The 15,837-nt window shown below is 49.7% G+C and overlaps 6 protein-coding genes across 6 annotated transcripts; 4 read left to right on the top strand and 2 right to left on the bottom strand.

The window, feature by feature from the left end:
• Window positions 1-800: 800 nt before the first annotated feature.
• Window positions 801-3,425, top strand: VC83_00137 (uncharacterized protein). Its single transcript, XM_024463833.1, has 2 exons — window positions 801-2,678; window positions 2,772-3,425. The coding sequence occupies exons 1-2, from the start codon at window positions 1,806-1,808 to the stop codon at window positions 2,946-2,948; spliced, it is 1,050 nt and encodes a 349-aa protein (XP_024328646.1). The 5' UTR covers window positions 801-1,805; the 3' UTR covers window positions 2,949-3,425.
• VC83_00136 (uncharacterized protein) lies at window positions 3,397-4,186 on the bottom strand (the record flags this gene model as incomplete). Its single annotated transcript, XM_024463832.1, has 1 exon — window positions 3,397-4,186. The coding sequence occupies exon 1, from the start codon at window positions 4,081-4,083 to the stop codon at window positions 3,397-3,399; it is 687 nt and encodes a 228-aa protein (XP_024328647.1). The 5' UTR covers window positions 4,084-4,186.
• A 510-nt stretch (window positions 4,187-4,696) lies between these two features.
• Window positions 4,697-5,505, top strand: VC83_00135 (uncharacterized protein; the record flags this gene model as incomplete). Its single annotated transcript, XM_024463831.1, has 3 exons — window positions 4,697-4,769; window positions 4,832-5,093; window positions 5,234-5,505. The coding sequence occupies exons 2-3, from the start codon at window positions 4,835-4,837 to the stop codon at window positions 5,503-5,505; spliced, it is 531 nt and encodes a 176-aa protein (XP_024328644.1). The 5' UTR covers window positions 4,697-4,769; window positions 4,832-4,834.
• Window positions 5,506-8,761: 3,256 nt separating this feature from the next.
• VC83_00134 (uncharacterized protein) lies at window positions 8,762-9,346 on the top strand (the record flags this gene model as incomplete). Its single annotated transcript, XM_024463830.1, has 1 exon — window positions 8,762-9,346. The coding sequence occupies one exon, from the start codon at window positions 8,762-8,764 to the stop codon at window positions 9,344-9,346; it is 585 nt and encodes a 194-aa protein (XP_024328645.1).
• Window positions 9,347-10,133: 787 nt separating this feature from the next.
• Window positions 10,134-13,216, bottom strand: VC83_00133 (uncharacterized protein). Its single transcript, XM_024463829.1, has 2 exons — window positions 11,480-13,216; window positions 10,134-11,389 (listed from the first exon to the last, which is right to left on the bottom strand). The coding sequence occupies exons 1-2, from the start codon at window positions 12,594-12,596 to the stop codon at window positions 11,178-11,180; spliced, it is 1,329 nt and encodes a 442-aa protein (XP_024328650.1). The 5' UTR covers window positions 12,597-13,216; the 3' UTR covers window positions 10,134-11,177.
• An 11-nt stretch (window positions 13,217-13,227) lies between these two features.
• VC83_09580 (uncharacterized protein) lies at window positions 13,228-15,392 on the top strand. Its single transcript, XM_024472993.1, has 2 exons — window positions 13,228-14,208; window positions 14,270-15,392. Exon 2 carries the CDS (start codon window positions 14,314-14,316, stop codon window positions 15,166-15,168), a length of 855 nt encoding a protein of 284 aa, XP_024328761.1. The 5' UTR covers window positions 13,228-14,208; window positions 14,270-14,313; the 3' UTR covers window positions 15,169-15,392.
• The last annotated feature ends 445 nt before the right edge of the window (window positions 15,393-15,837 follow it).

The following is a 15,837-nucleotide window of genomic DNA, read 5'->3' as shown; positions in this document are numbered from 1 at the left end:
CCCAACCAACCACTCGCCACCCCCTCCTCCTCCCCCACCCAACCTGTCAACTCCCCTACCACCCATCACCCATCACCCACTAGTCCCAATCCCCCCCCAACCAAAACGACACTAACTCAATCCCACCACCCCACCCAATGGCACACAAAGAAACTACAAAACACCAGCACAATACCAAAACCAATACCAATACCAATACCAAAAGAAAATGTACCCTACCTGCCCCACAACACCGCCTATCATCGCCGCCCATCACACAAATCCCCTACCACCTCCTCAACATCCAGTCCACTAACCCACCGCACATCTCCCTTCCACCTCTACCACTCCCACTACTACCTACCCACTACTAACACTGCTACTAACACTACTACTAACACTCCCACTACCCACTACTACCCAGCACACAACCACCCCCCTTCCCCCCCACCCCTGCACCCCATCACGCCCAGCCCTTCCATCTCCATCCTAACCCAACCTCATCCCCATCCCTATCCCCATCCCCTTCCCTATCCCCATCCCTATCCCTATCCCTATCCCTATCCCTATCCCCATCCCCATCCCCATCCCCTTCCCTATCCCTATCCCTATCCCCATCCCCATCCCCATCCCCATCCCCATCCCCATCCCCATCCCCATCCCTTCCCCTTCCCCATCCCCATCCCCATCCCCATCCCCATCCCCATCCCATCCCCATCCCCATCCCCATCCCCATCCCCATCCCCATCCCCATCCCCATCCCCATCCCCATCCCCATCCCCATCCCCATCCCCATCCCCATCCCCATCCCCATCCCCATCCCCATCCCCATCCCCTTCCCCTTCCCCTTCCCCTTCCCCTTCCCCTCTAAGTGCAGATACAAAGCCCGCCTCACGCCCACCAAACCCACCACCCAGCCCTCCGGCACCCACACGCGCGTATTCCCACCCGGCCTGAGCTTCCGCGATCGACGAAGGTTAGTAGTAGTCAGCCTACGCCGAGAAGGAGTTCTGACACTTCTTACCTTACTATCACTTCTATCACTTTACCTTGCTATCACTTCTATCACTTTACCTTATCTTACCTTGCTATTACTGTTGTTGTTGTGGAGGAAGGGCTGCGGATATATATCTCTGCGCTTCTATTGTCTGCGATTCTACTGTTGGGGGAAAGGACAGTACTGGGAGTTACTGAGGCCTTTTGTGCGAGGGTTGTGTGTGATAGGAGGGTGTATATAGGGTGGAGGTTTTGTGTATACGAACCGCGACAACGAGGAACGGACTGGACTGGACTGGACTGAGGTGTTGAAGACGACGACGAAGGAAAGAAGGGAAGGAGGTTGTTGATTTGATCACCCCGACTACGACGACGACAGGAAGAAGAGAAGGAGGTTGTTGATTTGATCACCCCGACTACGACGACGACAGGAAGAAGAGAAGGAGGAGGGTATTTTTGACTACCCCCACGACGAAGGAACTGCAGACGGACCACGACGACGATAGAGCCGCTCTACTCCCCCGACACTGCGCGGCCTAACGAGAATCACTCACTCCCTCATCTGAGCTCCTCGCTCACCTCCTCACCCTCACCTCCTCCTCACCATAACTCACCACCCCACGCCCTCACCATGGAACCCCCCCAACCCTTCACCGCCCGCCGCCCCGCCGCCTCCTCCCTCCCAACCTTCCAACTCCCCCCCCCGACCCCAAATACCCCCCCTACACCTCCACCGCCCCAAACACGCAACACTCCATCCTCACCCCCCCGTCTCCGCCGCCGACGCCGTCGCAGCCGCCGGTAACGGTCTCCCCCCCTACGGTCAGCAAATGGGGTATTGGCCACCCGTCGCTGGTGCCGTGCCGTTTTACGCTTTTAGCAATCCGGCGGCGGGGCAGGGGCAAGGTGGAGGTCAAGGGCAGGCGCAGAGTCCGGGACAGCAGCAGCAGCAGCAGCAGCAGAATCAACAGCCGCCGATTTATAATAGGGCGTTGTATGCACCGCCGTCGAATTATCCACCGAGACCGCAGAGTTCGGATGAGTCGATACCGTCGCACCACCAGCAACAATACAGCATGTCGCTCCCCTACCCCTCCACCTCCTCTTCTTCGGATCAGCAGCAGCCCGTCCAACAGCAGCCACCACAACAACAACATGATGCCTACGGCCCCCGCCCGCCGCCGACACCAACCTACACCTTCCCCCCCACAACCGCGCATTCCTTCCCATCATATACGCAGCCATCGCCTCCCCCCGCTCGGCTGTCACCTACCACCACCACCGGCGCAGGAGCAGGACCCTACCGCCCCTTCCCTTACGCCCTCCCCACCCTCTCCGGCGCCGTAATGTCCAACGTCCACTCCCCCGGCTCGCAACTCTCTCTCCTCTCCGCCACCACCCAACCCGGCCACGCAATCGTGCAGCACCAGCAGCACCACAGTATGCAAGGTAGCTACCCTCTCTATCCCTCGCACGGGGTCCCGCACGGGGTGGCGCATGGGGGATTACAGTATGGTGTTGGAGTTGGGGGGGTTGGGGGGGGGATGCAGTTGGGGCTGGATAGGCCGTTTAAGTGTGATCAGTGCCCGCAGAGCTTTAATCGGAATCATGATCTGAAGAGGCATAAGAGGATTCATTTGGCGGTTAAGCCGTATCCGTGTGGGGAGTGTGAGAAGAGTTTTTCGAGGAAGGATGCGCTGAAGGTGTGTTTTTTTATTGTTCCCCGTCTTTTCCCCCCTTTTCACCAAGATTGCTTTGGCTACGATTTGAATGAATACGTACTGACACAACGACAGCGACACGTCCTAGTGAAAGGCTGCGGCAAACCCTCCCGCCCAACCTCAACTTCCCACCACCAATCCTCATCCATCTCCACCCAACAACGCCGCTACAACAACGTAGACGTCAAAACCGAAGGACCGCTCAGCTCTGACGCCGAGAGTCCTGGTGGAGGGAGGGGTAGCGATGAATGAACCACCCTTCTTTCCCTCGAGATAACTGCGGCCGTGAGGACGCGGCGGGTTGGATGGGTAGTGGGGAGACCTAATGGAGCGTATGAACGGATGGGGAGAGGGGGGCGATGTACTGGTATTGGCGTTTTGATACCCCGAGTTGGATGGGGGTGTGGGATGGGTCTGATGTGATCTGATGTGATCCGAGCCGGTCCATCCATCCATTCGATTCGATTCAGCAGCAGCACTCCAGTTCACCCACCGCCTACTTTCACCCTAGCATCCTGCATCCTCCAGCCCAGACTCGACCATCACCACCATCAATCCACCACAGCCTTTTAAAAAACACGCACATCGATACCCGCCTCGCCCCTCCAGTTCCGACCAATCAATATGATTACGGAGCATCAAACCCCCCTGAAGTCTCCGCGAGGCATCAAAAGGTGGGGGGGGGGTTGTACCTCCGTAATTATATTGATGAGGTCTGCTGACTTGGGGGGGGGGGGGGGGGTGGCACATACGAGTCTCTGCTTCGGTCGCGGTTGGGAGGGGGGTGTATACCTCTGTGATCGTTTTTTTTGCGTGGAGTGGAGGGTGGAGGATATTCCGGGTGGAAGGAAAGGAAAGTAATGAAGGGTGTTCTCACACTGCTATATACACCCCCGGCTGAGCTCCAATGACACAAACCGCGCCTTCTACAAGAAGGTTTGGGGTGGGTACCTAAGTCATCACCATTAGTCGAAGGAGTTCTGTCGGAGGGGGGGGGGGAGCTCCACACCCCGTCGTTAAGTTCCGAGGACATAAAGCCAGCGATGACGACATCTACATCGTTCTGAGGTTTCCATGGGAAGGTTCGGGCGAGGTATGTGTTGTCGTCGTCGGATATATGGGCTTGGAGCTGGGGGAGGGGGGAGGTCGTCCCTGATGGATGGAGGTGGTGAAGAGTGAAGATGGTGTGTTGTGATGGGGTTATGGAGTGGTATCTGGGCAAGATGTGTGGTTTTTGTGTGGTGGATGATGGCTCCGTGTCCGTCTTTTGTGGATCGTACGGACGGCTGTTGGTGAAGATAGACGGATGGATGGCTATTAGTATTTTGCTATTAGGGATCATATTCGGTGGATGGATAGTCCTACATTTGGGGTTTTTTTGGGGCATTTTACTATATTGTTTGTGTTGGTTATACCACTGTGTGCACGGCGATCGGGGGGGGTTATATGTACGGCTTCATGCGGGGTTAAGGGGTTTACTGGGGTATTGGCAGGATGGGGTGGCTAGGGGTTTATAGGAAGGATGGGGATATATATACTTAATCTCTCTCACACACATTCGCATACTGCATAGTACATGGTTACTCGGGTGTGGGTTGGGCTGGTGGGGTAGGCCTTTCCGATTCGTTAAGTGTGGACACGTTAAGTGTGGACAATACCTCATTGTTAGCAAGCAGCGGGCAAGATATTCTTCGTACGTAACCCCTTATGTAACAAGTTAGATTTTGATATCGGTTTAATATAAGTTAGACGAACAGAGAGCCTGCTGTGCCCTTGCCGAGAAGTACATACAGCAAATGTCCAGCACTATCTACAGAAAACACAGAGATAGGTACAATACATCGCGGTCACATAGACCACATGGTTCGTGAAGAGCTTCAGTACGCTTGTATGTTTTGGGTGCTTCATCTCTACCGTGGTAAACATAGGTTCTTGGTTGACGTGGATCTGCAAGACCAAGTCTACAACTTCTTGACAGGCCATTTTCTATGCTGGCTCGAGGCTCTTGGTTTGTTACAGAATTTACAAGATGGTATCAACTCACTAGAGTCTTTAGTAAGTCTCGTTGATAATGTGAGTGTGACGACAGAACCTAAAATGGGAATGAAATATATGCTAAACTAAGAAAAATGCAGGCAATGTGTAGTGCAAAGCTAACGGGCTTTGTACTCGATGCAAAGCGCTTCATACTAGATTATAGAGCGGCCATTGAACAGCTCCCTTTGAATATATACTCCACTGCTTTACAGTGTATACAGTCAGGCCCAATGAAAGAAATCCACATCCCTGGACTACCAGCCTCGAGCGATTTACATCGCGGCGAAGTCCAGGGTACCCTGACGATAATACTTCAGGGCCATACCTCCAGCGTCTTTGACGCCGCTTTCTCACCAGACGGTAAGTTCTAGCGACAGCTTCGCTTGGCAAGACAGTTGGGCTATGGGATGTAGCTACGCAAAAGACGTTGCGAGGGTTGATGTCATCGCTTTCTCACCACGTGGAAATCTCCTAGCGAGTGCCGTGAACAATGATGATAGGGCGCTCAAGCTCTGGGATACGGCCACAGGAAAGGAGCTGCAAACGCAGAGTCCTAGAGAGTGCCGGTTATGTTACTTCCATCGCCTTCTCACCAGATGGAAAGTTACTAGCGTCGACTGCTGACGAGATGGTCCGCATATGGGATCCTGCTACAGGATGCCTACTGCGAATTCTCCTCCACCACGACTGCGCCGAATCCATTGCCTTCCCACCCGATGGAAAGCTACTCGCATCGGCTTGGGAGGCTGGGATATGGGACCCAAGGACATGAGATAAGATTGTTTGTGGCGCATAATGACAGCATTTTCGATATAGCCGTCTCACCGGACGGTCAACTACTAGCATCAGCTTCGATCGATAGCACAGTTAAGATATGGGATCTAGCTACGGGAATAAAGCGGCAAACATTTGTAGGGCACACTAGGGGTGTTTTATCTATCGCCTTCTCATGTGACGCTCAGAGCTATTATTACAGAGAAAACTCTAGTGATCTTCATTCAGCCTAAAAACACTACAACACCCCGCATCTATCTTGGTCAACATGGCCTGTTCACGACCTGCAGCAGCAATGTCGGGCAATCTACAACAACAACACCGGACAATTGCATTGGCAATATGGGTCAGCTACATCGGTAATGTTTGATAATCACCCACCGATGAACTGTCCCCCATATTCTATTAAACCCCAGTATCCACCTGCCTTTCTTCGCTCGATGGTAATGTTTTTCGATCTTTTCACTCAAGATAATTTCTCATGTTTATCCTGTGGAAAAAGGCAATCTTATACACTGCCCTCATAGCTTTTGCGGCGGCTGTGGAAGGACAATGGGATGCATCACGATATCTGTATTGGACAACTGCTGCGGATATTTGGTCATCTACTGCGCCCATTGGAAATGGTAGAGTCGCTGCATCAATTTATGGGGGCGCGTCTGAACAGCTGTCGTTAACTGAGAACTCCATCTGGAGCGGACCTTGGACTAACCGCGCCAGTTCGAATGCTACCTATTATTCGTTCACTGCTCTCAGCTGGCAATCTAACTGGACCGCAAATATGTCAGGCGCTACGCACTCTCCAAGGTCGTTTCATCCACTTGGGAGTATGACTCTCGACTTTGGACATTCAAAGCCTTCAATGTCATCCTATACCAGGTACTTGGACACTTTTCAGGGTTCTGGGTTTGTCACGTACAATTATGGAGGTTTCAATTATACGTACGTCGTTCTCTGTTGCAGGAATTGTAGGAGTGGCATCATAGGACTAGCGCAGGATTGGCGTAGCCGGAGCCCTGAGCGACCCCACCAAAATAGTTCTTAGATTACCTCAACTGTAGACTCTTGGAACTCCAATCAATCAACAACTTGTCTGCCAATCAACACTTCCAAACCTCCAGTGACTATGTGTTACATTCTCATATAACCACCTACTTATGTGTTAAACATAATAATACTAGATGGGAATACATTCCTAGCTACCCCCTCGGTATTATGGCTGTGCGGCTCACTCTAGCAAAGCACACATCACCTACAACTATTTTCTCAAATTGACAAATTGCTACAGCGCTTTTACTCGCCCCTAGGAACCACAATCACCATCTAACCTTAACTACACTTCTAAGACATAGCAGAAAACACTTAGTACTAACACTATGCCTCCTCTAAGGTGAAAGCGCGCCTAACAGTCACGAAGCAACAGCAGCCATTAGCAGCCAACTTAATGCATTAAAAGGGAAGCTAAGATATAGCGCATAGTTATATATGATTTCGCTAGCATAGTGGACAAGTTTGTGTCCTCCTACAAGCTCCTAGAGCATCGCACTTTTGCCCACAACCTCTACAACAAGGTAGTCAGCTTTCTCACTGCCACTCTATATGTAGAAACTTCCAACTATGCCCCTATCTGCCTTAAAGCCAGCCCTCACTAGCAGCTACCTCTGTAGGGCTGAAATCTGTCAGCTAGGCGGATGTGGCTAAGACCCTGAAAAACTCAGGGGCTTCTATTTAGGGCGCTAGGGTCCCTAGCTCATCCGTTTCTAGCAGCAGAGCAGCTAATGTAACCTCCTACACCATAGGCTTGTAATGGTGGGTGCACCAGATGTGAGAATCTAGCCACCCAAGGGAAGGGATGATTTTACTAAGACAACACACTGTCTTAGGAAACAGAGCCAAAGGGTTGTAGCTTAGACTATTCCACAACGCAGCAATCAGGTGTATGATTGTAACACTGACTTCTAAACGATAGAAGACACAGAGGTTTCTTGCGTAAGGTTGACTTGACAGAGGAGGCAGGAGATTAGACACAAAGGCTTTCCAAGTAACACGTTACAGTATTGTAAAGAATACTATATTGAGTTGAGCACGAAGCTCCTATCTAAGGAAATACTATCTACTTATATAGTGGCGTCGTGCCTCATGGGTAATCAGGATAGTTGGCGGATAGCTAGATATTCAGGATAGTTCGTGGATAGCTCAAATCTCCAATATCCACTAGTTTCTGCAACTATCCATTAGCCCCATCACATGGCAGCCTACCCCTCTTCCCCCTGTGACTCACACGTCACGTTACTAGGCCCTGGCCCTGTAACCATGACATCATGTTACTGTAGCCGTAACAATGATGTAGTGGAGTGGTTTAGACAAGTTGTAACAAATGTTGAGTCTGAGAACTCAGGGATAAGTCAGAGGTTAGCACCTCCTGACTTTTCAGAAACAAGGAGTAACAAGATCAATGCTTGGAAGCTTGGAAAAGACGTGGAAGTATGTGATAGTCGATTTACTGTATTGTCTGCTTGCCCTTTCTTAAGGAAAGGGCAATCCTATTTATGCCAAAGGAGTGTAGTTCTCTCATTTTCCAAGACTTTCCATGACTAACCAGGCTTGGTAACTGTAGTCGATGTAAGAGAATCCCATAGAACCATCTCCTAGGTTCCTAGCCTATAGGAAGTGAAAGGAGGTCCAAGGTCAGAGTACCCCTATAGACAAATTATGTCATAACTTAACCAATCTTGTGGGTAACTAAGGAGCGATGGTGTGTAATGAATCATAGAGGGTTGTAGAAGCTTTTGGAGCTATCGTTCATGTTCCTAGGCCTCTAGTTGATAGAGATATGTCATGTGGTAGTATTAGCCCAGTAACTAAGGAGTGATGACGTGTAATGAATCATAGAGGGTTGTAGAGATATGCTATGTGGTAATATCAGCCCAGTAACTAAGGAGTGATGACGTGTAATGAATCATAGAGGGTTGTAGAGATATGCTATGTGGTAATATCGGCCCAGTAACTAAGGAGCGATGACGTGTAATGAATCATAGAGGGTTGTAGCAATCGTTGAGTAGTATTGCTCTTGTTGTTGGTGTGATAAGCCAAAATATGTATAGTAACTTGTAGGTTTGAGGAGGAGATTTCTAAGTTTGTTCTTGAGTTTGATAGCAAACTGAGTGCAACGAATGTCAGTATGACATGAGAGCATCACGTCATTTTTTGTGCGCAGGTCCGTATACCTTGCATTCTTTGGCAGGTTGCCGAAGATGATCACACACCGCCGCTTTGGCACTGCGCCACCGCCCAATGCTGGTGCGGAACGGGCAGCATCTTCTTCATTTCGCGAAATGCAAGCACCAGAGATAGCTCTCGAAATGGATGAGGAGCAGTTCAGACAGAACAGATTCGAGGAGGAGAGACTTCACCGAGAACGGTCTGAACGGGACAGCCTGGAACAGGTCAATGGTGATAGAAATGATGCACCAGAGAGGGATCGAAGGCGGAACACGCACATTGACATTGAGAGAATCATAGCAGAGGGTCTTGCCAGCATCCCTGAAGGTACTGAGGATTCACCAGAACACTCTGGAGAGCAGAACCTGGACATACAGCTGCAGCTAGTACCTCCTCCCCCTTCCAAAATCCGCATTGAGTTCAAAATTCTTGAGGGAGAGGTATGGATGACCGAGCGGAGTCTTCTGGTGGACCCTTCTGAACTGTCTGAGGTAGAGCAGGTGGCGAAAAAATACATGAGAAAGGGAATCAGGCCGTTTGATACCTCGTTCAACTTTGTACTGTTACGGCTAAGTGCTAGTGCTATGGCTAGTGCTTACGGCTGCAACCTCACATGATGGATAACATTGGATATCATGGATATTATGTTATCCATGTTATCCATGGTGATCCACGGAATGTCATGTGATGGATAACATTGGATATCTTGGATATTATGTTATCCATGTTATCCACAGGGATCCACGGAATATCAGGTGATGGATAACATTGGATATCATGGATATTATGTTATCCATGTTATCCACGGATATCCCTTTGGCACGACGCCACTATATAAGTAGATAGTATTTCCTTAGATAGGAGCTTCGTGCTCAACTCAATATAGTATTCTTTACAATACTGTAACGTGTTACTTGGAAAGCCTTTGTGTTTAATCCCCTGCCTCCTCTGTCAAGTCAACCTTATGCAAGAAACTTCTGTGTCTTCTATCGTTTAGAAGTCAGCGTTACACCTACTCCCACAAACATGCTTCCAAGCAGTGACTACTGATGGGACGAACACTGTATTCTTGATCAAGGAGGATGGAACTAATAACCAGCTTGTTGTGTTTTATCCAGCATCTGATGCAGGGCCTTCTGCAGGCAGTAGGCATTAAAATGGAAATGGTACCCTTCAATATGACTTTTCATTTTTTGGCCGAAGATAAAGCCTTACATATTTCGAGAGGGTGTACTATAGAAACAATCAATGAAATAGATTAAATTTCCCCACTATCGTAATCTTTCTGTAGCAGCTGCCAAGATAAGTCCCGTTGGTGGTGGAGGAGTTCCAAAATTATTCTATATAACTACAGGTAAGTCTCCTCCTCCTCGTCCTCCTCCTCGATCCTCCTATGCCCCCCTCCCCCTCTCCTTCCCCCCTTCAGCAACTCAACCAGGCTGAGTACCATATTCATATCACTATCATGCATTAGAGGCGCGATATTCGACCAAAGAGACATACTATTTCCATCCCAGCTCTCCTCATCTGTGGCGTAGTTAAGTTAAAATCAACGCAGATGGTGGCGGGTTATTAGTGTAGTCGAGGGAAGCGGCCGGCGCGGACATCCTACAGGAACTTTAATTGAAGGACGTTGTGGCGGTCCCATGGCAGTCTTTGTGGAAGCCAGGTATGCAAGCCTAAGTTATCTACCAGTTCAGCAGAGAGGTTCTTTAACGCCACATCGCCACTATAACACCGCACTTGTATACTGGACCCAAAGCGAATACGCAAATCCATCACAGAATGAATAGACTCAATCCCCAATAGAAGACACTGATCGGAGACACTTCCGCCGTCGGCCAAGCCTAGACCGATGGAGATGGAGATGGAGATGAATCGGACCGTCACGTTACCGTGATGGACACCGGTGAGCGTCAATAGAGCAGAGACCAGAGACCAGAGACCAGAGAGGGGCAACGTGCTTTCGATGCTGTGAAACGCAACGGCTTTATGGACCGGTCAGCGAGGAAGGAAGGAGCCAGGGTGGTGAGAGTATGATCTGCCATGCTCATCGTCACTTCGATTATATGAGCCGGAAATAAACGTTCATGGGTTGCGAAGACCTCATTCTCGCCGGCGCGTGGGACACAAAACTACTACTCTGTATGCTTGTCGCGAAGAAGCTTCCTATCCAGCCTACAACCCCATCAACGCCAAATCTACCTTATCCAAAGCGAACGGATTCCATTCCCCTCCAGTCCCAGCTCCAGCTCTACTGGGCACAACCCAGATATAGCGTGCGGCTGGCAAAATTCCTCCCTCCACCTCCATTACCACCCCAGTTCCACGCCCTTACCAGTTCCGAATTCCCCCCGCAAACCATATGATTTGGAAGAGCGCATCACGCAAGGCGCATCCCCTAGCATCCCAGCGACGCGGAAACACAATCCAAATCCGTCCGTCGAATCAGGACCCCTTCTCGACTGTCCCGGCCAAATGTGCCACGTTGGCTTTGATGGCCTCGCTGACGGCCCCGGCCCCTGTGTACACGTACGCGATAGTATCGCTCCATGCCTCGGGATGCGGGAGGGGAATGTCAATGGTATCACCCCGGTGGATGTAGCCGGAGAGCATGATGGCGCCGAGGATGGGGAGGTACTTGAGAGCGTAGTCCATATCTGCCGCGCCATGTTAGCTGCGTTGCGTACAAAGTAGTTGGGTGGGGGGCTAGAAGTCGGTAAGGCTGAGTGCCACGAGGTAGAACTTACGGATGGGCATTACCCTTCTCTTTAGGCCAGCTGAGGTAGGTTTTGGCGTCTCTTTCTCTGGCGGGGAAGATTTTGCTGCAGATGCTGGTTGGGGGCTCGTACTCGCCGGTTCTTCAGGGGCTACCCGCGCAGCTGCCATTTTCTCACTATCATTTTCGGTCCCCTCATCCTCCATTGCTGATCCAGCATCAGGTTTGTCATTCTTCTCTTCTGGTTCCCCTTTTGACTCTGCCGTCGTAGTCGGCCGCGATACCTCGATGTCAGCTTTACTGAAGCGGCGCTGGATGAGAAATGGCTTTCGCTCCTTCGAATAGGGGATGACGCGCGCTCGGATCACGACGTGGTCATTGTCACTCTGGGGGATCGTGACGTAGTTCTCATCCTTTCCAGTATTTGACATGACGGGTTCCCGGCGCCCTTTGTTCTGATTCGGCACGCGGCTGTGCATGGCCCGCACGAAGACGTCGGCAGAAGCTGCATTACCCAGGTAGACGTGCCCGTATTCTCGGAGTCGCCTCGGAGGGGGCTTGCCCAGCAGTCTGGGAGGCAGATTGGGGTTGGGGCGGTGCTCGCGGGAGTCCGCTGAAACGCTACTCGCACGTGAGAGATCGCTGCGGTTGGTGCCAGCGAGGAGCATGTCGCGGGACTCTTCGGCAAAAGAGCGGCGCGACTTTATGGGTGACGAGCTGGTTGAGAGGGGAGACGAGGCGTGGAGTCCGTCGAAGCGGGTAACGAGACCGGATGGCGAGAGGCTCGAGTACCTACGTGACCGGCCTGGCATGAAAGTCTGGGGAGACGGCGACAAGGGTGACTGTAAAGCGGTATGGAGGCCGTTTTCGCGGTAATATTTGCGGACACCGGCGAGAGATGGTGTGGCGAGGCTTATTGCTGAAGTTGGTGTCTCTGGAGGCTCGCGGTATGGAGAATTTGAGCGGTATGGGTATGGGCTGCCACGCGGACGTTGTTCAGGCTTGATATGAGTTGTTGATAATGGCCGAAGGTTATAAGGGCGCTGACGGCCGGGGTTCTTCAACGTTTTTGGCTCTATGAATTCGACCTGACGAGGTGTACCTACCTGCTTTGCTGCCTGTGCATTTTTGGTTTCGTTTGAAGCCATGCTTTCTGTGGAAGGTTTTGTCACTTACGAGCACGACGTAGAAGTTCACAGTAGAAATTACGACGGAGCCCAAAGGATGAGCAGGTTATTTCTACCACTTGTAAACAAGGAGAAAGAACTCATCTCGGGCTTCCATTGGTAACTTACTTCTTTATGAAGAACAAAGCGCTCAGGACGTCACACAGTCACATACGGGGAGAAATGCAAGGAACCACACTCGAGAACAAAGAAATAATTCAAGGCACGGCGGCGCCGAAGAGCTACGTTACCATGTCCATGGGTGTGGATGACGATGATTGAAACCTTCATGGCGATCGCTTACTTGCTCTGGTCTTCTTTTGAAGATAGTTTTTTTTGAGAGAAATCAGCCACGATGAGCCGTTTGGCCTATGCACCTCTCGTAGGGCGGCATATATTTGAGTATCAAACAGAACAAAAGCGGCAGTCCGAGACGAATCAGAGTCAATACGAGAGAGCGAGTGCATGAGAGCCTCCGGAAGCCGAGTTGCATACTTAACGTTTTATTCGAGGGGTGTTTGAATAAATAAAAATAAAATAATCAGAACCGGCGCCTCAAGCTACTTGAGTTGGACATCCCATATTGAATATACTCAACAAACTGTGGAGGTCTAGGAAGCTTAGTACTACGATGGGGCTGTAGAGAGTAATCGTAATCCTTGATATTCTGATGATCGATGATCTTGATGATGAGAGAAGCCATAAGGGCGTTCTCTCGAATCTCTATATCTAGGATCTACGCTACGATCTTGTTATAATATACAGGGGCTACAGTAAGCGACCACAGGTAGAACCACAGAAAAACTCTGCCCTTACGGCTAGAGGCCTCGAAGAAAAAAGAAAATTTACTCAACAGTTATGAGCCCGGAGCAACTCTAAGTCGCAAAATTGATTAATATATACAATCGCAGAGCCTACATACATCCTAGACACCATCATAATGGCAACAGTAAATAGGGTAGGGGTGGTCCTTACATCTCCCAAAGACTGGGATGAATGGATCGAGACGATAAAAACAACATCAATGAAAGCTGGAGTATGGAGGTATATTGACCCGAACAATATTGATCCTCCTATTCTAGAGCCACCCACTCGTCCTGCCCCTAGCTTTGTGCGCGCCGCAGCACAGGCAGGCCAAGGGTTTGCAACATCTTCATCTTCGCAGCAAGCACCCGCAGGTGTGGCAACAAGAGGGCGATCCTCTGCACAGCAACCTCAGCAGTCTGTCGAAGACCAACAACAACTTTCCTCCCAACTGATGCCAATCACATATGCGAGTTTGACCGAAGATCAAAAAGAAGAACTTCGGAACCTACAAGACGATTACCAACATGATCGTAAGATGTGGGAGAAACAAGAGGAAGCCGTCCAAGGCATCCGCACAAAAATACAAGAGTCAATCAAACGGGACTTCCTCCCGTATACATATGGATGTGATTCAGCACATGCGATGCTTGTGAATCTCAAAACACGCTTCGCACCTACCGACCGTGGTAGAATTGAAGAATGGAAGAGTGAGTGGAGAACATTGCAAAAGATACCAAAGGGGTCAACTGTCGATGATTGGCTTCTCCGGTGGGAAACAATTTCTGAGGTTGGTCGCAAGCTACAAGTTGCTGAAGTCATTGGACATACACCGATCTTTGACTTTTTAGGTGCAATCTCTTCCTTGTCACCACCATTTGTCAGTATCTGGGATATGAGTCTCATCGATGAGTCAACAACATATTCTCTCACGCAAGTAATCACCGAGTACAGAGCTTACCGTCGGCAAACACAATTCCGACAGAAACCTCGGGGGGAGCATGGAGTCTTCGCAACAATGGATAATAGTGGAGAAAGTAGTGACGGAGTCTTTGCAGCAACAGACGAAAATGACAATAAACCTGCAACACTACAAGGCCGTACAAATAGAAATACTTCTGCCAGGCGATGTCCGTGTGGATCAAAACACAAATGGAGAGATTGTTATTATATTGTTGAATCAAAAAGGCACAGTGGATGGAAACCTAAAAAAGAAACTGAGATAAAAGTGCGGAACTACATTGCAGAAAGACCATCTTTCCAGTCTATAATTTCCAACTACTTGAGCCAGAATGGATCAGGGGACAACAGTCTGCAAGACAGTACAACAAACCCCACGGCATTCACAGCCGTGTTCCCAGCATTTCAAGTGTCGCAAAAGCCATCATCAACTTATGAGCTTGCACAAAGTACAATCCTTGATTCTGGAGCCACGGTGCACGTCTGCAATGACTATGCAAAATTCCACAACTTCAAAAAGTGTGATAGTGAAACATATCTCCTCGCAGGAGATCAACGGGTGATAATTGAAGGATTTGGTTCCGTGAACATTGATGTTCAAAATAGCAATGGTCAACCAATAACTATCGCTCTTGAGGAAACAGCCCTTGTCTCCACTTTCCATACATCAGTCGCATCACTACGCCGATTCATCAAAAAAGGCGTGCACTGGAACACGAAGACTGAATGCCTTACATACAGAGGCAAAATATTCTGCAAAACTCCGATGATACACAATCAAAAAGCATAAGGTTGTACCGGACATCGAGAAGGTATTTCAAACCTCATTTGAACCAAGACGTGCCTTAAAAGGGACCGCAAAAGAGTGGCACAACCGCATGGGTCACTTAAATCAAAATGCAGTGTACAAACTACAAGAAAACACAAGAGGAGTAGAGGTGACAGACATGGACTACGACACAAACTGTGAAACATGCAAGCTGTCAAATGCAACCAAAATCATCTCTCGAAGACCAATCCCACGGTCAACAGTACCATATGAGAAGGTACACCTCGATCTCATCCAAATGCATGAATCATATGAAGGCTATGTGTATAGCATGCACTTTCTTTGCGACTGCTGTCGCATGAATCATCCATACCTGCTGAAGAACAAGCGCCAGGAAACACTCATGCAAACAATTAAAGATTTTGCAGCCTATGTCAAAAGACGATGGAATTGTGAAATAAAGATCTTTAAGTTGGATGGTGAGGCAGGACTTGGAAAGGAATGGGAAAACTGGGTCGCAGATGAAGGATACGAAGTCCAAGTTTCACCACCGCACACAGCAGAGCCAAATGGAGGCATCGAAAGATCTGGTCGCACAATAATCACCCGCTCTCGTGCATTAAAGGAAACAGCAAACCTTCCGATGGAGCTCTGGCCGGAGATGTTCAAAACTGCTGGGTACCTCATCAA

This window comes from Pseudogymnoascus destructans (assembly GCF_001641265.1).
Source record: "Pseudogymnoascus destructans isolate 20631-21 unplaced genomic scaffold scaffold_1, whole genome shotgun sequence".
Taxonomy (NCBI): Eukaryota; Fungi; Ascomycota; class Leotiomycetes; order Thelebolales; family Thelebolaceae; genus Pseudogymnoascus; species Pseudogymnoascus destructans.
This window is presented reverse-complemented; position numbering and strand designations above follow the sequence as displayed.

Excerpts from the sequence above, each read along its gene's own strand:
- VC83_09580 (XM_024472993.1), top strand. The coding sequence starts at position 14,314 with ATGAGTCTCATCGATGAGTCAACAACATATTCTCTCACGCAAGTAATC.
- VC83_00137 (XM_024463833.1), top strand. The coding sequence starts at position 1,806 with ATGGGGTATTGGCCACCCGTCGCTGGTGCCGTGCCGTTTTACGCTTTT. Across the intron at positions 2,679-2,771 it reads CGAGGAAGGATGCGCTGAAG|CGACACGTCCTAGTGAAAGG; the intron begins GTGTGTTTTTTT and ends ACACAACGACAG.
- VC83_00133 (XM_024463829.1), bottom strand. The coding sequence starts at position 12,596 with ATGGCTTCAAACGAAACCAAAAATGCACAGGCAGCAAAGCAGGTAGGT. Across the intron at positions 11,390-11,479 it reads GAGAAGGGTAATGCCCATCC|ATATGGACTACGCTCTCAAG; the intron begins GTAAGTTCTACC and ends ATGGCGCGGCAG.